The 20,951-nt window shown below is 44.0% G+C and overlaps 2 protein-coding genes across 2 annotated transcripts; both read left to right on the forward strand.

The window, feature by feature from the left end:
* On the forward strand, nucleotides 1-4,967 carry LOC120047676 (beta-Ala-His dipeptidase-like). The gene is made up of 11 exons (XM_038993227.1): nucleotides 1-151; nucleotides 929-1,072; nucleotides 1,198-1,360; nucleotides 1,708-1,796; nucleotides 2,077-2,274; nucleotides 2,370-2,454; nucleotides 2,698-2,858; nucleotides 3,268-3,432; nucleotides 4,055-4,196; nucleotides 4,290-4,437; nucleotides 4,576-4,967. Exons 1-11 carry the CDS (start codon nucleotides 98-100, stop codon nucleotides 4,640-4,642), a joined length of 1,416 nt encoding a protein of 471 aa, XP_038849155.1. The 5' UTR covers nucleotides 1-97; the 3' UTR covers nucleotides 4,643-4,967.
* Nucleotides 4,968-8,170: 3,203 nt separating this feature from the next.
* On the forward strand, nucleotides 8,171-13,250 carry LOC120047197 (G-protein coupled receptor family C group 6 member A-like). Its single transcript, XM_038992728.1, has 8 exons — nucleotides 8,171-8,367; nucleotides 8,683-8,848; nucleotides 8,992-9,123; nucleotides 9,308-10,090; nucleotides 10,713-10,925; nucleotides 11,509-11,632; nucleotides 11,849-12,153; nucleotides 12,384-13,250. The coding sequence occupies exons 1-8, from the start codon at nucleotides 8,171-8,173 to the stop codon at nucleotides 13,248-13,250; spliced, it is 2,787 nt and encodes a 928-aa protein (XP_038848656.1).
* The last annotated feature ends 7,701 nt before the right edge of the window (nucleotides 13,251-20,951 follow it).

Genomic DNA, 20,951 nt, shown 5'->3' on the forward strand with positions numbered 1-20,951 from the left:
TCCCTCACAGACAAAGCTCATTGTTGCTGCGTTCCTGTTACTCCACACATCGTATTCCTCTTCTTCCTCCTCTTCCTCTTCTCCTGGAGCAGCAGGCATGTTGAAACCACTGTTTCAATACATAGATGACCACCAAAATCAGTTTGTTCAGGTGAGGAACGAGCACTATTATGACATTCTACTTGGAGTTGGGACTCATACCTACTCTCTGTTACTGAACTGTAGAATGATACAAATAGAAATGTTTTTGTGCTGTAGCGAGGTGAATAGAGAGAAACCGAAGCAAAATAATGAGAGAGAGTGTAACGGCTCTCGTCGAAAGGAGTGGACCAAAGCGCGGCATGGAAAATGTTCATGATTTTATTTATTTTTATACAAAAAAAACAAAAAAGCGCACAGCTCTGTCAGGTACAGACATGAAACAGAAAACAATCTGAGACAACGATAGACAGCTGCCTCTGATTGGGAATGACACTCGGCCAAAAACAAAGAAAGAGAAAACATAGACTTTCCCACCCGTGTCACACCCTGACCTAACCAAACATAGAGAATAATAAGGATCTCTAAGTTCAGGGCGTGAAAGAGAGAGAGAAAGAGAGAGAGAGAGAGAGAGAGAGAGAGAGAGAGAGAGAGAGAGAGAGAGAGAGTGAGAGAGAGAGAGAGAGAGAGAGGGGGGGGGGGGAAATGGGAAGGGGTTTAACACTTTCATGATAAATACTGTGATCTCTGATTAAACCATCAAAATGATTCTGAATGTGGGTCAGTGGTGCTGTTACATTGTTCTCTGCACATATCCCTGACCTAGACAAAACATATCCCTGACCTAGACAAAACATATCCCTGACCTAGACAATCTATGGCTGTGTCTAGTTATTATTATACAGTCTATGCAATATTCTGACCCTCTCCTGGTTGGTGCCTGACTCAGAGGCTGAAGGAGTGGGTTGCTGTTCAGAGTGACTCAGGAGATCACACAAAATGGGGAGAAGTTGAAAGGATCCTGAACATGACAGCAGTGAGGATCCAAGAGATGGGAGGCACAGTGGATTTTGCAGATGTAGGCACTCATCAGGTAGGCTACAATACACACCACCAGTCAAGTGTATTATTTTCCAGATAATGTCACACAATTGGGTGTAATAATGTGTCTTAAAATACCTTTTAAAAAGAATGTACCTTTCCGGTCTATCACATAAGCTGCCCAGTGGGGAGACTGTGCCACTTCCACCGGTGATACTGGCTGAGTTTGAGAGGGACCCAAAGAAAAATACTCTCTGTATCTACGGCCATGTGGATGTCCAGCCAGCCAAGATGGCGGACGGCTGGACCACTGACCCCTTCAATCTAACAGAAATCAAAGGTATTGCTGCATGTTACATGCCATGAATGGAGGGGTTTGATGTACATCCAAAATAATAACAGGAGCTGGACAAAAAGAAAGTCAATTTTGAGAGAACGTAATGTCTGTTTTCCTGGGCCAAAATGGGATATTTTAAACAAATCAAAGTTTGATTACTTGGAGAAGAGGAATGTCCACTCACTGTTTTGCTGCTCCCATACGGGATCTTTTAATAAACCTTAGATGATATAACCACAACCAGGTTGCCTGCCTGCTATTCATAGGCCAGCTTCAGCTAGCTAATGTACCCTGGTATTACAAATGTGACAATATGACGATGATGGTGGCTCAAGATTTTGGTTCCCTAGGTAACCTGTATGGGCGAGGGGCCACGGACAACAAAGGGCCGGTCCTGGCCTGGCTTCATGCTGTGGAGGCCTACCAGGCCACAGAGAAGGTTAGGATTTGCCCTGAAACAGCACAGCTGAAATCTGAATGTTAATGTTCTGCTTTCAGTCTCTAGTTAGTTTTTAGACATTATCTAACCCATGCAGTGTTGCTTTACATAGCAATGGTTATTAAAGGGATTATGTAATGTATGTATTATAACCTCAATGTTTGGGGTAATCTGTGAGTCTGAATATAAAACAATTTGTGGGATTGTAGTGGAGTCAAACAGTATGTGAATGAGAGAAGGGTCACTGACTGGTAGGATTGCCTGGATCTATTGGTTTCAGGAGATACCAGTGAATATAAAACTCATCATTGAGGGTCTGGAGGAGGTGGGCTCATACGGTCTGTTGGAGTTGACCAGGAAGAGAAACGACAGCTTCTTTGCAGATGTGGACTTCATAGTGATCTCTGACAACGTGTGGGCGAGCAGAACCCCAGCCCTGACCTATGGAGCCAGAGGGAGCAGCTATTTCTTTGTGGAGGTGATGATATAGCTAATTTGATTGGTCAAATAAAAATATGACACACTCTACCAGTGCACCATTTGTTCAGTATCTTCCTCTGTTATGTGTTTCAGGTTGATGGCCCTAAAATGGACTTCCATTCTGGAGTGTATGGGGGTTCTATCCAGGAGCCCATGTCAGATCTGATAGCCTTACTGGGTGCGATACAGAGGCATTTGACTGACAGCTCTATCCAATCGTCAAGAAAATATAGGCGCAACTCTTGTCTGATAGTAAAAATGATAATTTCATTCCGTTATAGTTCAGGTCAGAAGTCCCTGCGCCGAGCAAAAAAAATAAGATAAAGGTGTATGTGAGCTAAGGTGCTTACCCAAACTCAGTTCTAGTTAAAACATGTTTCATTCCAAAATGTCTTCGTTATTTCTTATTCCTCCCAAACAGGAAGTCTGTTGGACCACACAGGTAAGATCCTGGTTCCTGGGGTCACTGATGATGTCGCGCCCCTCACTGAGGATGAGAGGAAGCTCTATGACAACATCAGCTTTGACCTGGAGGAGATGAAGAGTGTGGCTGGGGTCAAACACTTTCTACAGGACACTAAGGTACTTGTCTTACCAATTATGCTCATTGTCATGCCAAACATTGATAATGGCATAACAACCATTGGAGTTGGCTATACTATTTTACCATTATTTAACTAGGCAAGTCAGTTAAGAACAAATTCTTATTTTCAATGACGGCCTAGGAACAGTGGGTTAACTGCCTTGTTCAGGGGCAGAGCTACAGATTTTTACCTTTTCAGCTCGAGGATTCAATCTTGCAACCTTTCGGTTACTAGTCCAACACTCTAACCACTAGGCTACCTGCCGCCCCATACTAAACTAATCTGGGCGTGAGGAAGACATGTTCTGTAGAAGTCGATGTTTGACAGAGGGTGATTACTTTTTTGGGGATACACACTATCTGAGCTGTATAACATGATACAAACAAAGTGTGTTAATATATATACAGGAGGAAGTCCTCATGGCTCGATGGCGTAACCCATCCTTGTCCATCCACGGGATCCAGGGGGCCTTCTCAGATCCAGGCACCAAAACTGTCATCCCCAAACAGGTCACAGGGAAGTTCTCCATCCGACAGGTCTCCAACATGGACCCTCCAGATGTGGAGAGGAAGGTACAGAGTATCTACCTGTCATGGTTTGAATGACAGGGGTAGCACGCTTGAGACAGGAGAACACCCATAACAAACCCTTTAAGGATCAAATTACAAACACGGATACCCCATAACCCCCGCAACCCCCATAACCCCCATAACCCCCGCAACCTCTGCAACCCCCGTAACCCCTGCAACCCCCGTAACCCCTGTAACCCCCGTAACCCCTGCAACCCCCGTAACCCCTGTAACCCCCGTAACCCCTGTAACCCCCGTAACCCCCGTAACCCCTGCAACCCCCGTAACCCCTGTAACCCCCGTAACACCTGTAACCCCCGTAACCCCTGCAACCCCCGTAACCCCCGTAACCCCTGTAACCCCCGTTACCCCCGTAACCCCTGTAACCAGTGAGTGAGTAGTAAGTGATTATAAGTTGCTCTGGATAAGAGCGTCTGCTAAATTACCAAAATGTAAATGTATTGGTCTCTGAGTAAGTGTACAGTATAGAAAAGTTGGCTCGCTCTATCTTGGTCACTCTAAGAGTCAATGTGTATATTTAAAACCCAGAGACCAATGTTAACATAACCACCCTCTTCAAGCCTCCATGTCAAACTCTCCCCTGTCACAATGCCATGTTTCACAGGTGAAGGAGCACCTTCAGCAGGTCTTCTCCACTCTAAAAAGCCCTAACAGGCTGAGGGTGACCGCAACTGTTGGGGCTAAACCATGGGTGGCTAACCTGAAGGACCCACAGTACGTTGCCGGACAAAGGGCAGTCAGAGAGGGTCAGTTGTAGAGGCCATTTACATAACCTCTCTCATTTGAAACCATGTCTAACTTCATTGTTTAAGTTAAGATGCGGTTTACCCTTGTGCTAGTGTTTGGAGTGGACCCGGAGCTTATCCGTGAGGGCTCCACCATCCCTATCGCTCAGAACTTCCAGGAGGAGACAGGCAAGAGTGTGATGATGCTGCCCATAGGTGGCCATGATGATGGAGAGCACTCTCAGAATGAGAAGATCAGCAGGTAAGAGAAGATGAGAAAAAGAAGAGATAAGATTCCAGACGTTTCTCCCCTAAATTCATTTTTAATTTTTTACATGGCAGATGAATCATGGCAAACATCATCTTCAGTAAAATACTGAATATTGTTTTTCTCTCTCAGGTACAACTACATTGAGGGGACGAAGCTGTTTGCTGCTTATTTTTATGAGCTTTCACTACTAAAGTAGGTGTAGCATATATTTCCATCAAAGCTGTGACCATGATAATTATGCTGTAGGTGACAGTATTGTGCTATTTGAGTGCCCGGGTTGCCGTCAATAATGTCTGAATCCATGCTGTGACTCCACTCTCACAGGGTGTCTCAGGGGGAGTGGGATATGCAAACAACACATGTCCATTTCACCACACAATGAATAGGTTACACACTTGTACATGTGTGTAACAGGAAAAATATAACCACCCCTATTTGACCTTTGAACAGGTATTATTACATAGCCTGAATGAGGGTTATTGCTTACCATAAGTACAACATTTTAGGCCCCTCTAGAATAACTATTTCTACTATTTGTATTTTATGCATGTATTCTACTGTGGATGAACTAATAAAGGGGGAAAAGACAAATGGTGGCATGTCTTGTGAAATCAATGTATTTGTCAGAAGGTGGGTGTAGCTGGTGCATGAAGTCAGGCGCAGGAGAGCAGAATGAGTGAGCAATGTACTACTCAAAATAAAGGCACACGGTAACAATACACTTGACCAACAATAAACGGTAATCAATTACGCACGGGTGAAAACAGCACCCGTCGAAAGCCAGCCATAACGTACCGAAAGAACATAGAAACAAACACGCAAAAAATCATGGGGGAAACAGAGGGTTAAATAGATGAACATGGAATTGGGGAATGAAACCAGGTGTGTAGAAAACAAAGACAAAACAAATGGAAAATGAAAAGTGGATCAGCGATGGCTAGAAGACCAGGGACGTCGACCGCCGAACGCCGCCCGAACAAGGAGAGGGACCGACTTCGGCGGAAGTCGTGACAGTATTGATGATGGAGGAGTGGCTAACAGGAGACAATCAATCAATTTCTCTCTGAAATGTCACCCTTAAACATTGTGACCCAATTATTACTTGTTATTACTTAATTATTAAGTGTTATCCAAGTGTCAAAAGATCCAAATGTTTAAAAAAAAAACTTGGGTCTTGTGAGAACGTTTCCGGAAAAGAGGGGAGTCATCACACTTGCGTCTTTCACCTTAAACAATACATTTTTATATTGCACTTCAGATAGATATCCTCTGTTACTTATTTGTGTGACTTGTCTGTCTGTCATCTTTAGCTGAAAGAAGGTGAGTCAGTCAGTGTGTTGTCCAGACCATAAGAAATTGACAAGGGTCCTCTGAAGCTCTTGTATCATCTCTTATTAGAAACAACAATAGAGCGTTCAGGTAGGACTGGTCCTTGTGGACCAACGGCCCCGGATATTCTTTCAAACTGTTTGAGAGACACTTAGATATCATTTTATATTCTGCACACAGCAATGCAATAGGTCGGCAGTTTAAAAAAAAGAGCCAAATCCCCCTTTTTTGGCAACAATGAAAGCACAGCACGTTGACAGGATACAAGAAGAGAACCCTCATGAAAAGACTCACACACCACTTCATATAAATCCCCCCAATAGACCCCCAAAAGTGCTTATAGAAATCAGTGGTAAACCATGAATGCCAGGGGCTCGGCCTGATGAGAGCTGCATAACTGCAATGGACAGCTCCTGTTGAGTAATGTCAGAGTCCAAAGTAGCTCTCTACTCAGGGCCTAATTGAGGAAGTCCATGTAACAACTGTTCAGCACACAGAGGATCACAATCCTCCGCCTTATAGAGAGTAGAGTAGAAATCCACAGCATGTTGGCGCATCTCACCATCATCCATGGTCACCTTCCCATCAGGGAGACGAAGGCAGACCATCTGTTTGCGTTGCAATGTCTACTGCCCTAGGTAAAAAACAAAAGGCACTAGGAGTATCCATATCCTTGAGGGTAGCAAAGCGAGACCTAATCAAGGCACCCTTAACCTCTATGGGATTGTAAGCAACAAGAACATTTCCCAGGACTTAGACATGTCTTACATGGGAAGAAAGCTTAAATTCTTGTTAGTCTAACTGCACTGTCCAATTTACAGTAGCTATTACAGTGAAAAAAACATGATATTGTTTGAAGAGAATGCACAACAACAAAAAACTTGTATCATGGTAACTGGTTTGATACATTCACCTCTGAAGGTAGATAATGTACTTAACATTCAATAATCTTGTTCTTATTTGTCATCCTGAGGGTCCCTGAGATAAAAATGTAGCATAGTTTTGTTTGATAAAATACATTTTTATATTCAACTGTAGGAACTGGGTTCTACAGTTTGAATCCTTGCTGTGTCTGGCTCCACACCCACCCCACCCAGCCATCTAGATGTGTGAAAGTTAGTGTATAAGCTAATGATCCATCATGACATTCCTGGGAGTGTGTTGGCTTACATTTTGTCTTACCATATCATTTTTGTATGTTCTCTATAGTTATGTACTTCAAAATGTATCAATTGACCAATTCGGCACATTTGGGCAGACTTGATACAAAATATTGTCCAGTATTGAAATGCTTCACTGGATCAATCTGAAACTTTGCACACACATTGCTGCCATCTAGTGGCCAAAATCTAAATTGCTCCTAAACTGCAATAATACATTCAGGCCTTTCTCTTGCATTTCAAAGATGATTGAACAAAAGACAACAAAGCAACACATGTTTTTTTGTTTGTATTATCTTTTACCATTTCTAATGTGTTATAGTTTCCTACATTCATTTCCCATTTCCACAAACTTCAAAGTGTTTGCTTTCAAATGGTATCAAGAATATACATATCATTGCTTCAGGTCCTGAGCTACAGGCAGTTAGATTTGGGTATGTCATTTTAGGCAAAAATTGGAAAAAAGGGTCTGATCCTTAAGAGGTTTTAATTAAAGGGTCTGGATAATAATGTAAATGTGATATTTCAGTTTATTTTTAATACATTTTTTTTTTAATTCTAAAAACCTGTTTTCGCTTTGTCATTATGGGTTATTGTGTGTAGATTGATGAGGGAAAAAAACGTTTAATTAATTTTAGAATAAGGCTGTAACGTAACAAAATGTGGAAAAAGTCAAGGGGTTCTGAATACTTTCTGAATGCACTGTAAGTGTTATCCAAGTGTTAAAAGATCCAAGTGCTAAAAAACCACTTCGGTATTGTGAGAACATTTCCGAGAAAAGAGGTGAGTCAACAAGGTCTTTCACCTTCAACAAGAAATGTTTATATTGTACTTCAGATAGAGATCAGCTGTGACTTACATTTGTGTGACTTTTCTGTCTGTCATCTTTAGCTGAAAGAAGGTGAGTCAGTCAGTGTGGATGTCTGTCAGAGAGAGTGGCCTGGGCTGGGAGGGGGCAGGGTTATGCAGACATTAGATGAGATTAGGAGGAAGCAACAGGTGTGTTTTTACTGAAGATACTGACAGGTCACTGTGTCAGTCTGCTAGAGGAGCTTACAGAGTGAGAGACAAAGAGAGAAAGAGAGACGGAGGCAGTGAGAGAGAGAGAGACGGAGGCAGTGAGAGAGAGAGAGAGACGGACAGACACAGTCGGGGAGAGAGCGGGAGTGTGTGAGAGAAACTGCAAAGGAGAGACACCGAAATTGAGAATTGGACAGTACCACCAGAGAGACGTGATGGAACCCATGGGTGATGTTCTCCACCTGTTAGTCATCCTGTCCTTGTTGGAGACAGGCAATGCCAAAGTGGGAGACTTCAAAGCACCAGGAGCTACAGCACCAGGAGATATCATCATTGGAGGGCTGTTTGCCATCCATGAGGGAGTAGAGGAATCAGCCAACCTCTCAGCACCCCATGCATCACAGTGTGTCAGGTGAGTGCCAAGATAAGATTGGGTGTTGTAAAGAGAATCCCGAAGATTCTCTCTCTCCCTCTCTGTGGGGTGTGTGTGATTCTGTCCGCATGTATGATTAAGTGTTCGTGAGAGTTGATTTACTCTGACAGGATGACCACAGACAGTGTGATGATCCAACCACGCCTTATGTACCTTTCACAAACACACACACACACACACACACACACACACACACACACACACACACACACACACACACACACACACACACACACACACACACACACACACACACACACACACACACACACACACACACACACACACACACAGGTTCAACATGGACGGGTTCACCCAGGCATTGGCTATGATCCACGCTGTAGAGTCGGCCAACAGATCCCCTGTCCTGACTGCACTAGGGATCTCTCTGGGGTATCGTATCCACGACTCCTGCTCTGATGTCACCACCGCTCTGAGGGCCTCAACTGACTTCACACAGGTAAAAGCTCTTTAGCCGAAACGTTGGTCAAATCAATCCACAGCAAGTATAGATGAGTGTGTGACCTGTTTTTCATTTGTATAGTTTATCTTCCATTAGCCAGCATCTCATTTAAATGGTGTACATTCTTTACTTCACAGGAGCCTACCACAGACTGTGGGGGAGGGGCCAACACCTCTAACTCTTCCCCGCCGATCATGGCCGTCATTGGGGCCTCTTCCTCTGAGATTTCCATCTCCGTTGCCCGGCAACTCAACCTAAAGCTCATCCCTCAAGTAAGCAGCCAAAACCCACCCACAGAGTGACGACTGATGGACAGTAACAAAAGGGTTGATTAAATAATAAAGACCTGAGTTGTGTTGAATAAATTAAATAGACAGCAATGATGATACAGATGAATGACAAAATCACTCCAACACAATGTAGACGGAAATTCATTCTCTCTTCGAATCATCACAGATCAGTTACGCCTCCACCGCCATCATCCTGAGTGACAAGAACCGTTTCCCTACTTTCCTGAGGACCGTACCTAGCGACCTGTACCAGACACAGGCCATGGTCCAGTTGCTTAGCGACAGCAAATGGACCTGGGTGGGCGTGGTCACAACGGATGGAGACTATGGCCGTTCTGCCCTGGACAGCTTCGTCTCCCAGGCAACCGCCTCAGGGATCTGTGTGGCCTTCAAGGAGATCCTCCCTAATTCGCTAACCAGTCCTGGCGGTGAATCAGCAGTCAGACAAGCCGCCGCCACCCTCCGCCGGAACCCCAATGTCAAGGTGGTGGTGTCATTCGCCAAGCCTACTCAGATGATGTACCTATACCAGGAGCTGAGGAGTCTGGGGTCGGGGCTGGGAGAGAGGGTGTGGGTGGCCAGTGACAGCTGGTCCTCGTCCAAGGAGGTCCTGGGAAAGATGGACCTCCCAGATATTGGTCATGTGGTGGGCTTCACCTTCAAAAGAGGGAACCTGGCTCCTTTCCATCACTACCTGATGAATCTGAGTGACAGCAATGATATCATAGGAAACAACTCCTTCCTAAAGGAGTTCTACTCCCTGACAAATGGGTCGGGAGACCCCAAGGTTGTGTCCTCCTCCACAGCCGCAGCAGAGATTCTGTTAAACAACAGCTATGCGAACGTAGTCTTCAACGTGGAGATGGCTGTCAGTGCCATCGCCCATGCAGTGGCTAATATCTGCAGCAAAAAGGACTGCAAGACACCAGGCACTGTCCAACCCTGGCAGGTAGCTAATGCACAATTCCTCATGTCTACAGCACATCAAACTTTACTTATATACTGTATCTCATCTAATATACACTGAATATACCAAACATGAGGAACACCTTCCTAATATTGAGCCGCACCCCCACTTTTGCCCTCAGAAAAGCCTCAATTTATCAGGGCATGGACTCTACAAGGTGTCAAAAGTGGTCTACTGTGATACTGGCCCATGTTGACTCCAATGCTTCCCACAGTTGTGTCAAGTTGGTTGGATGTCCATTGGGTGGTGGACCACTCTTGATACACACAGGAAACTGTTGAGCGTGAAATACCCAGAAACATTGCAGTTCTTGACACCTGGCACATACTACCATATCCCGTTCAAAGGCACTTAATAGCACATATACACAATCCATGTCTCAATTATCTCAAGTCTTAAAAATCCTTCTTTAACCTATCTACTCACCTTCATCTACACTGATTGAAGTGGATTTAACAAGTGACATGAATAAGCAATCACAGCTTTAATCTGGATTCCATCTGGTCAGTCGATGTCATGAAAAGAGCAGGTGTTCTTAATGTTTTGTATACTCAGTGTATTTTGGAAATGGCTTGGGTCTATGGTATGAGAACTTGCATTTCAGGTGCTTGAAGCCCTGAGAGGCAGTCAGTTTGAGCTGGAGGGGAAAAGCTACACGTTTGACCAGAAAGGAGACATCAACATGGGCTATGATGTAACACTGTGGAGCTCTGCGAGAGGGGTCATCAACGTCCATGACGTTGTAGCTGAGTACCATCCAATCAACATCAGCTTCAGCTACACCAGCGGAAACACCAAAAATATCACTAACCTGAGGGTAAGGGTTAGGTTGAGGTTAGGGTTAGGGTTAAGGTTAGGTCTCACTCTCCTTTAGTCTGTTTTCTAGGCTGCCACACAAAGGTTCAAGTACACATCCATATTAACCTATCCCACTTGACATAGAGAGACACAAACACAAACAATCTACTTTTTCTTCCTCAAAGTGACGAAAGAAAACTAAACATACCTGTTTGAGAGACTTCTCAGCCAAACTACAACAAGTAAAGATGGAAATTAAATAACCCCTACTCAATGAAACAATGGGGATTGTTTGAAATTGAAAACCACATACCTTCCACACACTGGGAGCACCTGTCTGTTATCACACATTTTTGTTGGATCTCAGTGATGATCTAAAAACAAAACAAAAACACAAAACTCATAATTACCAGAGCATATTGGTTGAATACTTTGAATACACCTGGTCTATTGAACATGGTTTTAAATCGAGAGCTAGGTTAAACTGTGTCCAGGAAACTGGCCATACATATAAAGCCTTGTTTGAATGCTACTATTAATAGATTTCAGTCACAGTTTTCTTGGGTCATCCATTTAAATTAGTGCATTGTATCCCGGTGCAGGATGTGGTGTCTGTGTGCTCAGCTAGCTGTGAACCTGGGGAGTTCAAGAAGACTGCTGAGGGTCGGCACACCTGCTGCTATGAATGCATCAACTGCACTGAGAACCACTACTCCAACAACACTGGTTAGTTCTCCTGTACTGTCTCTCTATACACACCAGTGTACTCTAAGTCTCCTCAGTAAACTGGAGTTGCCCTGTTGTTCACACAATCTTCCTCCATTTCTAAGATTTCCCAACACTGTCCTTATCCAAAAAGTTAGTACTAGGCAACAACACACATATTTCTAAATGCTAAACAGTTGTTCAAGTACTATCCTCCCTTCCAACCCTCCTCTCCAGACATGGACCAGTGTCTCTCTTGTGACACAAAGACAGAGTGGTCCCTGGGAGGGAGCTCTGGGTGTACCCATAAGACCCTGGAGTTCTTCTCCTGGCAGGATAGTTTTGCAGTGGTGCTGCTGGCGCTCTCGGCCCTGGGCATCGTCCTGGTTCTCCTGGTGGGGGCGCTCTTCCTACACCATCAACAGACCCCCGTTGTGAAGGCTGCCGGGGGGCCTCTCTCCCAGCTCATCCTGCTCTCCCTAGTGGGAAGTTTTGTTAGTGCTGTGTTCTTTGTAGGACATCCCAGCAGCCTACAGTGTAAGGTAAGTACGGTACACACACTTTGGGAAACACTGCTGTAATGCAGTGTTCTGTGACGTCTGAATGTACCAGTGTTATTTTGTAAATTCATGGTTTATTGTGTGTGTATTGTTCTGAACCTTTTGTACCTTTGTGGTAAGGAATTTAGTTTGTAAACGGAAAGCAAATTTAAATACAAAGAGAGAATACGGCTCTGTCTCATTGTCTCATCTCTTCTCATCTCATTGTCAAGGTGCGTCAGGTGCTGTTTGGCCTCAGCTTCACCCTGTGTGTTTCCTGCATCCTGGTCAAGTCCCTGAAGATCCTGCTGGCCTTCCAGCTCAACCCTGACCTGAAGGACGTTCTCCGCCGCCTCTACCAACCCTATGCCATCATCTGTCTCTGCGTGGCCCTACAGGTCCTCACCTGCACCCTGTGGCTGGTCCTGCAGAGCCCCCGGGAGAAGGCCACCGTCTTCGCCACCACTGTGCTGGCCGAGTGTGACGAGGGCTCCCACGTGGCGTTTGGCGTGATGCTGGGCTACATCGCTGTCCTGGCGCTTGTCTGTTTCGCCTGTGCGTTTAAAGGCCGCAAGCTGCCACAGAAGTACAACGAGGCCAGGTTCATCACCTTCAGCATGCTCCTCTACCTCATGTCCTGGGTCATGTTCGTGCCTGTCTATGTGACCACCTCGGGGAAGTACCTGCCAGCGGTGGAGATGGTGGTCATCCTTATCTCCAACTATGGCGTCCTCAGCTGTCATTTCTTCCCCAAGTGCTACATCATCCTCTTCAAGAAGGAGCACAATACCAAGAGTGCCTTCATGAAGAACGTGTATGAGTATTCCAGAAAGGGCATTACTGTCTCTAGCTCTGCCTCTGAGACTTCAGTCTCTCAGACAGAAGGGAAGTGCATCAGTAACTCTTATTCCATCAGTTCACCTTCCTTCTTCATGTCTACTACACCAATAGAACCCACAGCACCTCAGAACTGTTGGTCCGTTGGCCAGGACATTCAGAGCATTGACCCTGCAACCCATTGCACCGTAGTAGACCATGGAGTGTTTTTCACAGGTCAGCTGACTCGACCACATCGTCTGAGGAGAAGCATGAGCCTATGAGTGGAGTGGACCACTGTCTGGAATTTTTACGTCTTACGGTACATCACACAGTGTGTCTCTGTGATTTTCTCTTTGGTGTGACTGTTCCCATTTTGCTTAGTCTACTGGCATGTTTTTTGCCCAAGTGGGTTGTGGATTTTACATTCAAGGCAATTTAGGTAACACTTTATTTGACACTGATATGGACATGATAAACAGGCATAAATTCTGTCATACAATGTCATGTTTATCCAGGGCCGCAACTTTGGTTTTATAAATGGGGGGGTCATAATATATATATATGCACTCCCGGTCAAAAGTTTTCAAACAACTACTCATTCAACGGTTTTTCTTTATTTTTACTGTTCTCTACATTGTAGAATAACAGTGAAGACATCAACATTATGAAATAACACATATGGAATCATGTAGTAACCAAAAAAGTGTTAAACAAATCAAAACATTTTATATTTGAGATTCTTCAAATAGCCACCCTTTGCCTTGATGACAGCTTTGCACACTCTTGGCATTCTCTCAACCAGCTTCATGAGGTAGTCACCTGGAATGCATTTCAATTAACAGATGTGCCTTGTTAAAAGTTAATTTGTGGAATTTGTTTCCTTCTCAATGCGTTTGAGCCAATCAGTTGTGTTGTGACAAGGTAGGAGGGGTATACAGAAGATAGCTCTATTTGGTAAAAGACCAAGTCCATATTATGGCAAGAACAGCTCAAATAAGCAAAGAGAAACGACAGTCCATCATTACTTTAAGACATGAAGGTCAGTCAACATGGAACATTTCAAGAATTTGAAAGTTTCTTCAAGTGCAGTCGCAAAAACCATCAAGCGCTATGATGAAACTGGTGAGGACCGCCACAGGAATGGAAGACCCAGAGTTACCTCTGCTGCAGAGGAGAAGTTCATTAGAGTTACCAGCCTCAGAAATTGCATCCCAAATAAATGTTTCACACAGTTCAAGTAACAGACACATCTCAACATCAACTGTTCAGATGAGACTGTATGAATCAGGCCTTCTTGGTCGAATTGCTGCAAAGAAACCACTACTACAGGACACCAGTAATAAGAAGAGACTTGCTTGAGCCAAGAAACATGAGCAATGGACATTAGACCGGTGGAAATTTGTCATTTGGTCTGGAGTCCAAATTGGAGATTTTTGGTTCCAACCGCCATGTCTTTGTGAAACATAGTGTGGGTGAACGGATGATCTCCACATATGTATTTCCCAATGTAAAGCATGGGGGAGGAGATGTGATGGTGTGGGGGTGCTTTGCTGATGACACTGTCAGTGATTTATTTAGAATTGAAGGCACACTTAACCTGCATGGCTACCACAGCATTCTGCAGCGATACGCCATCCCACCTGGTTTGGGATTAGTGGGACTATCATTTGTTTTTCAACAGGACAATGACCCAACACACCTCCAGGCTGTGTAAGGGCTATTTTACCAAGAAGGAGAGTGATGGAGTGCTGCATCAGATGACAATCAGATGACAACTCCATTGTGTCCTCCTCCCAGAGCGCTAAGAACCTTGGCGTGATCCTGGACAACACCCTGTCGTTCTCAACTAACATCAAGGCGGTGGCCCGTTCCTGTAGGTTCATGCTCTACAACATTCGCAGAGTACGACCCTGCCTCACACAGGAAGCGGCGCAGGTCCTAATCCAGGCACTTGTCATCTCCCATCTGGATTACTGCAACTCGCTGTTGGCTGGGCTCCCTGCCTGTGCCATTAAACCCCTACAACTCATCCAGAACGCCGCAGCCCGTCTGGTGTTCAACCTTCCCAAGTTCTCTCACGTCACCCCGCTCCTCCGCTCTCTCCACTGGCTTCCAGTTGAAGCTCGCATCCGCTACAAGACCATGGTGCTTGCCTACGGAGCTGTGAGGGGAACGGCACCTCCGTACCTTCAGGCTCTGATCAGGCCCTACACCCAAACAAGGGCACTGCGTTCATCCACCTCTGGCCTGCTCGCCTCCCTACCTCTGAGGAAGTACAGTTCCCGCTCAGCCCAGTCAAAACTGTTCACTGCTCTGGCACCCCAATGGTGGAACAAACTCCCTCACGACGCCAGGTCAGCGGAGTCAATCACCACCTTCCGGAGACACCTGAAACCCCACCTCTTTAAGGAATACCTAGGATAGATAAGTAATCCTTCTAACCCCCCCCCCCACCTTAAAAGATTTAGATGCACTATTGTAAAGTGGTTGTTCCACTGGATATCATAAGGTGAATGCACCAATTTGTAAGTCGCTCTGGATAAGAGCGTCTGCTAAATGACTTAAATGTAAATGTAAATGTAATGACATATGTGGGAACTCCTTCAAGACTTATGGAAAAGCATTCCAGGTGAACCTGGTTGAGAGAATACCAAGAGTGTGCAAAGCTGTCATCAAGCAAAGGGTGGCTACTTTGAATAATCTTAAATATAAAATATATTTTGATTTGTTTGACACTTTTTTGGTGACTACATAATTCCATATGTGTTATTTCATAGCTACAATGTAGAAAATAGTACAAATAAAGAAAAACCCTTGAATGAGTAGCTATTCGAAAACCTTTGACCGGTTGTGTATATTTTTTTATCCAGCCGGATAAACACTCCAAACAGCCTACCCGACCGCTTGGAGGCATCCGCATGGTCCTAAAGCACACTGTTGTTTGGTTTTGTATTACATTCCAATTATAAAACTGGGGGGGAAATGCAATTTCAGAATGTGAAGGGGACCCCCCCGTCCCCAGTGAAAAGCCCCTGTGTTTATCTATCAATATTTATTTTGGTTAATTTTCTATGGTATACAGGGCTGATTTATTTGTGAACTGCATATGGTGTCTAAACCCACATTAATGTGAAATGTTCTAACTGTAAAAATCATGGGGGATGTTGGAATTTGCTATGGGCATACTGTCATGTCGTGTGTTGGATCCCTAAATAGGCAGTTTCTGTACGCGATGTGTACAGTAAACAGCATTTTTCTAGGAGCTGATCCAGCAGGATACATATGAGATATTAAACAACAGGTGGGTCTAATCCTGAATGTTGGTTGGTTAAAACCACATTCCAGCTGGTGTCTATTCCACAAGTTACCACAGACTAAATCTATTACATTAAAATGCCTATTTAGTCTGTTCCATCTGACTGTGCAATCCACTATCTCATCAGCCCAGCCAAGCAATTTATAAACTTGATATCCACTATAAAAAGCATCTAGACATTATCTCACATTTATTTTAGACTAACATTTAGTTTTCAACAGCGGAGATTTGTTAACCTTGCTGATAAAAAGTCAAACAAAACGAAGTGGAGCTAGTTTGCTGTCTTTCCAGCTTCAGTTTGAAGTGATTGTGTTAGCTGTGTTGTTGGCTAGCTCCTCTGAACCACAGTGTTCTGACGAGTGAGCACATTTGCTTTGCAAGGCAAAATCGCGCTTCATTAGTTCATTGTTGTGGATGTATCCAAATAAATGTCACTATAAAACAGCCTTTCAAATTCAAATGCAGCTACTTTGTTGATATTCTTGGTGCACTTTTTGACGTGACTCTAAGTTATTTGTAGTTGGCTAGCAAGCAATGGATAAGAATGTTGTTTGGCCGGTCGGCCAGCTCTAGGAAGGGCCTTGTGTCACGTTCCTGACCTTATTTCCTTTGTTTAGTCTTTGTTTAGTTGGTCAGGACGTGAGCTGGGTGGGTATATTCTATGTTTTGTGTCTCATTGGTTTAGGTGTGTCTGATTGGCCTGATATGGTTCTCAATCAGAGGCAGGTGTTTTACGTTGTCTCTGATTGGGAACCATATTTAGGTAGGCTGTGTTCACTGTTTGTTTATGGGTGATTGTTCCTGTTCATTGCGTTCTTTGTTTTCACTAGGTTCACATGTTCAGGTCTGTAGCGTCGTTGGTTTCATTCTGTTTATTGTTTTGTTCGGGTTTATAAGTGTTCCAATAAATATGGAAACGTACCACGCTGCGATTTGGTCCTCCTCTCTTCCACCTAACGACGAGCGTTACACCTTGGTGGTTCCAAACTTCTTCCATTTAAAAATGATGGAGGCCATTGTGTTCGTGGTGACCTTCAATGCTGCAGACATTTTTTAATTTTAAATGTTACCCTTCCCCAGATCTGTGCCTTGACAAAATCCTGTCTCGGAGCTCTACAAATTCCTTCAACCTCATTGCTTGGTTTTTGCTCTGACATGCACTGTCAACTGTTGGACCTTATATTGACAGGTGTGTGCCTTTCCAAATCATGCCCAATCAATTGAATTTACCACAAATGGACTCCAATTAAGTTGTAGAAACATCAAGGATGATCAATGGAAACAGGATGCACCTGAGCTCAATTTCAAGTATCATAGCAAAGGGTCTGAATATTTACGTAAATATGGTATTTCTGTTTTTTATTTTGAATAGATTTGAAAAAATGTCTATAAACCTGTGTTTGCTTGGTCATCATGGGGTACTGTGTGTAGATTGATGAGGGGAAAAAATGTATTAAAGTAACAAAAATGTGGGGTCTGAATACTTTCCAAATGCACTGTATTTACCCATTTAAGCAGGTGTAACTTTTCTCTCTGTGTCTGTTGACATCTTGTCACCGTATCTGCTTCTTCTCACTGTCTGCTCACCTGATGAGCACACATATGCTGTCTATTTAGGCTGCTGGCCTAATGGCACAGTGACACGGGAAGAAAGAGAGTGAGAGAGAGTCAGAGTGCTGCTGGCATTTTCCTAGAGCCCAAACACATGTGCTTGTAGTAAATGTATATACACTGAGCTCTTCCCTCCATATTCTGGAGCCCTGTCCTTCAAAGCTCAAAAGTCCTTCGACAGTAGTAGAATATACCATGAATGAACTCTGGGCTGCTGCTCTGCTGCTGAACAGTCAGAAACCTGACCCTAGGCAACAGCAGAGACTAGGGTCTAGTTTCAATCACAAACTATTTTGGCAACTTTGATGAGGGAAAAGAAAATCTTGTGTGGGTTGTCTTCAGACAGACAACTCTCCTAACAAATCGCAAGGTAGACATGCCAGAACGGAGTTATTGGAAACCAAAGTTTTCAGGCAAAACCTTTACAGTGGTTTTAGTGAAAGTAGTTGATCCAAACTAGTTCCTTGCAAAATGCACTTATTAAAATGACTCTGTGATCTCTATCTTGCTAGCTACTAATTTATTCAAGCGGATAAGGTAGTGAATTGGGTAGTGACATAATTCCCCTATGCCAAAAGAGTCTGTTATTGAAACCAGACCCTAGTCACAGCTGTTCGAGACTAGCTGAACAGCATCTCTAGTCTACGTCACTATGTTTTTGTGGTAAAGGAGCCGTTTGCAGACCGGAGAGCACATTTCTGTGCAAACGGATAGGCCCAAACCAAATCAAATCAAATTTTATTTGTCACATGCGCCGAATACAACGGGGTAGAGCTTACTGTGAAATGCTTACTTACTAGCCCTTAACCAACAATGCGGTTCAAGAAATAGAGTTAAGAAAATATTTACTAAATAAACTAATGAAAAAACAAAAGTAACACAAGATAGTTACATAACAATAACGCGGCAGGTAGCCTAGTAGCTAGAGTGTTGGACTAGTAACCGAAAGGTTGCAAGATTGAATCCCCAAGCTGACAAGGTAAAAATCTGCCGTTCTGCCCCTGAACAAGGCAGTTAACCCACTGTTCCTAGGCCGTCATTGTAAATAAGAATTTGTTCTTAACTGACTTGCCTAGTTAAATAAAGGTCAAATAAAATATACAGGTACCAAGTCAATGTGTGGGGGTACAGGTTAGTTGAGGTAATTTGTAAAGTGACTATGCACAGATAATAAACAGTGAGTAGCAGCAGTGTAAAAACATTGGGGGGGGGGTCAATGTAAATAGTCCAGTGGCCATTTGATTAATTTTTCAGCAGTCTTATGGCTTGGGGGTAGAAGCTGTTAAGGATCCTTTTGGTCCTAGACTTGACGCTCCAGTACCGCTTGCCGTGCGGTAGCAGAGAGAACAGTCTATGACTTGGGTGACTGGAGTCTTTGACCATGTTTTGGGCTTTGGTCTGACACCGCCTAGTACAGTGGGGCAAAAAAGTATTTAGTCAGCCACCAATTGTGCAAGTTCTCCCACTTAAAAAGATGAGAGAGGCCTGTAATTTTCATCATAGGTACACTTCAACTATGACAGACAAAATGAGAAAAAGAAATCCAGAAAATCACATTGTAGGATTTTTAATGAATTTATTTGCAAATTATGGTGGAAAATAAGTATTTGGTCACCTACAAACAAGCAAGATTTCTGTCTCTCACAGACCTGTAACTTCTTCTTTAAGAGGCTCCTCTGTCCTCCACTCGTTACCTGTATTAATGGCACCTGTTTGAACTTGTTATCAGTATAAAAGACACCTGTCCACAACCTCAAACAGTCACACTCCAAACTCCACTATGGCCAAGACCAAAGAGCTGTCAAAGGACACCAGAAACAAAATTGTAGACCTGCACCAGGCTGGGAAGACTGAATCTGCAATAGGTAAGCAGCTTGGTTTGAAGAAATCAACTGTGGGAGCAATTATTAGGAAATGGAAGACATACAAGACCACTGATAATCTCCCTCGATCTGGGGCTCCACGCAAGATCTCACCCCGCGGGGTCAAAATGATCACAAGAACGGTGAGCAAAAATCCCAGAACCACACGGGGGGACCTAGTGAATGACCTGCAGAGAGCTGGGACCAAAGTAACAAAGCCTACCATCAGCAAGGGCATTGAAGATGAAACGTGGCTGGGTCTTTCAGCATGACAATGATCCCAAACACACCGCCCGGGCAACGAAGGAGTGGCTTCGTAAGAAGCATTTCAAGGTCCTGGAGTGGCCTAGCCAGTCTCCAGATCTCAACCCCAAAGAAAATCTTTGGAGGGAGTTGAAAGTCTGTGTTGCCCAGCAACAGCCCCAAAACATCACTGCTCTAGAGGAGATCTGCATGGAGGAATGGGCCAAAATACCAGCAACAGTGTGTGAAAGCCTTGTGAAGACTTACAGAAAACGTTTGACCTCTGTCATTGCCAACAAAGGGTATATAACAAAGTATTGAGATAAACTTTTGTTATTGACCAAATACTTATTTTCCACCATAATTTGCAAATAAATTCATTAAAAATCCTACAATGTGATTTTCTGGAATTCTTTTTCTCATTTTGTCTGTCATAGTTGAAGTGTACCTATGATGAAAATTACAGGCCTCTCTCATCTTTTTAAGTGGGAGAACTTGCACAATTGGTGGCTGACTAAATACTTTTTTCCCCCACTGTATATAGGTCCTGGATGTCAGGAAGCTTGGTCCCAAGGATGTACTGGGCCGTACGCACTACACTCTGTCGTGCCTTGTGATCGGAGGCCGAGCAGTTGCCATACCAGGCGGTGATGCAACCAGTCAGGATGCTCTTGATGGTGCAGCTGTATAACTTTTTGAGGATCTGAGTACCCATGCCAAATATTTTCAGTCTCCTGAGGAGGAATAGGCGTTGCGTGCCCTCTTCACGACTGTCTTGGTGTGTTTGGACCATGATAGTTCATTGGTGATGTGGACACCAAGGAATTTGAAGCTCTCAATCTGCTCCACTTCAGCCCTGTCGATGAGAATGGGGGCGTGCTCGGTCCTCCTTTTCCTGTAGTCCACAATCATCTTCTTTGTCTTGATAACGTTGAGGGAGTGGTTGTTAT

The sequence above is a fragment of the Salvelinus namaycush genome, chromosome 5 (assembly GCF_016432855.1).
Source record: "Salvelinus namaycush isolate Seneca chromosome 5, SaNama_1.0, whole genome shotgun sequence".
Classification (NCBI taxonomy): domain Eukaryota; kingdom Metazoa; phylum Chordata; class Actinopteri; order Salmoniformes; family Salmonidae; genus Salvelinus; species Salvelinus namaycush.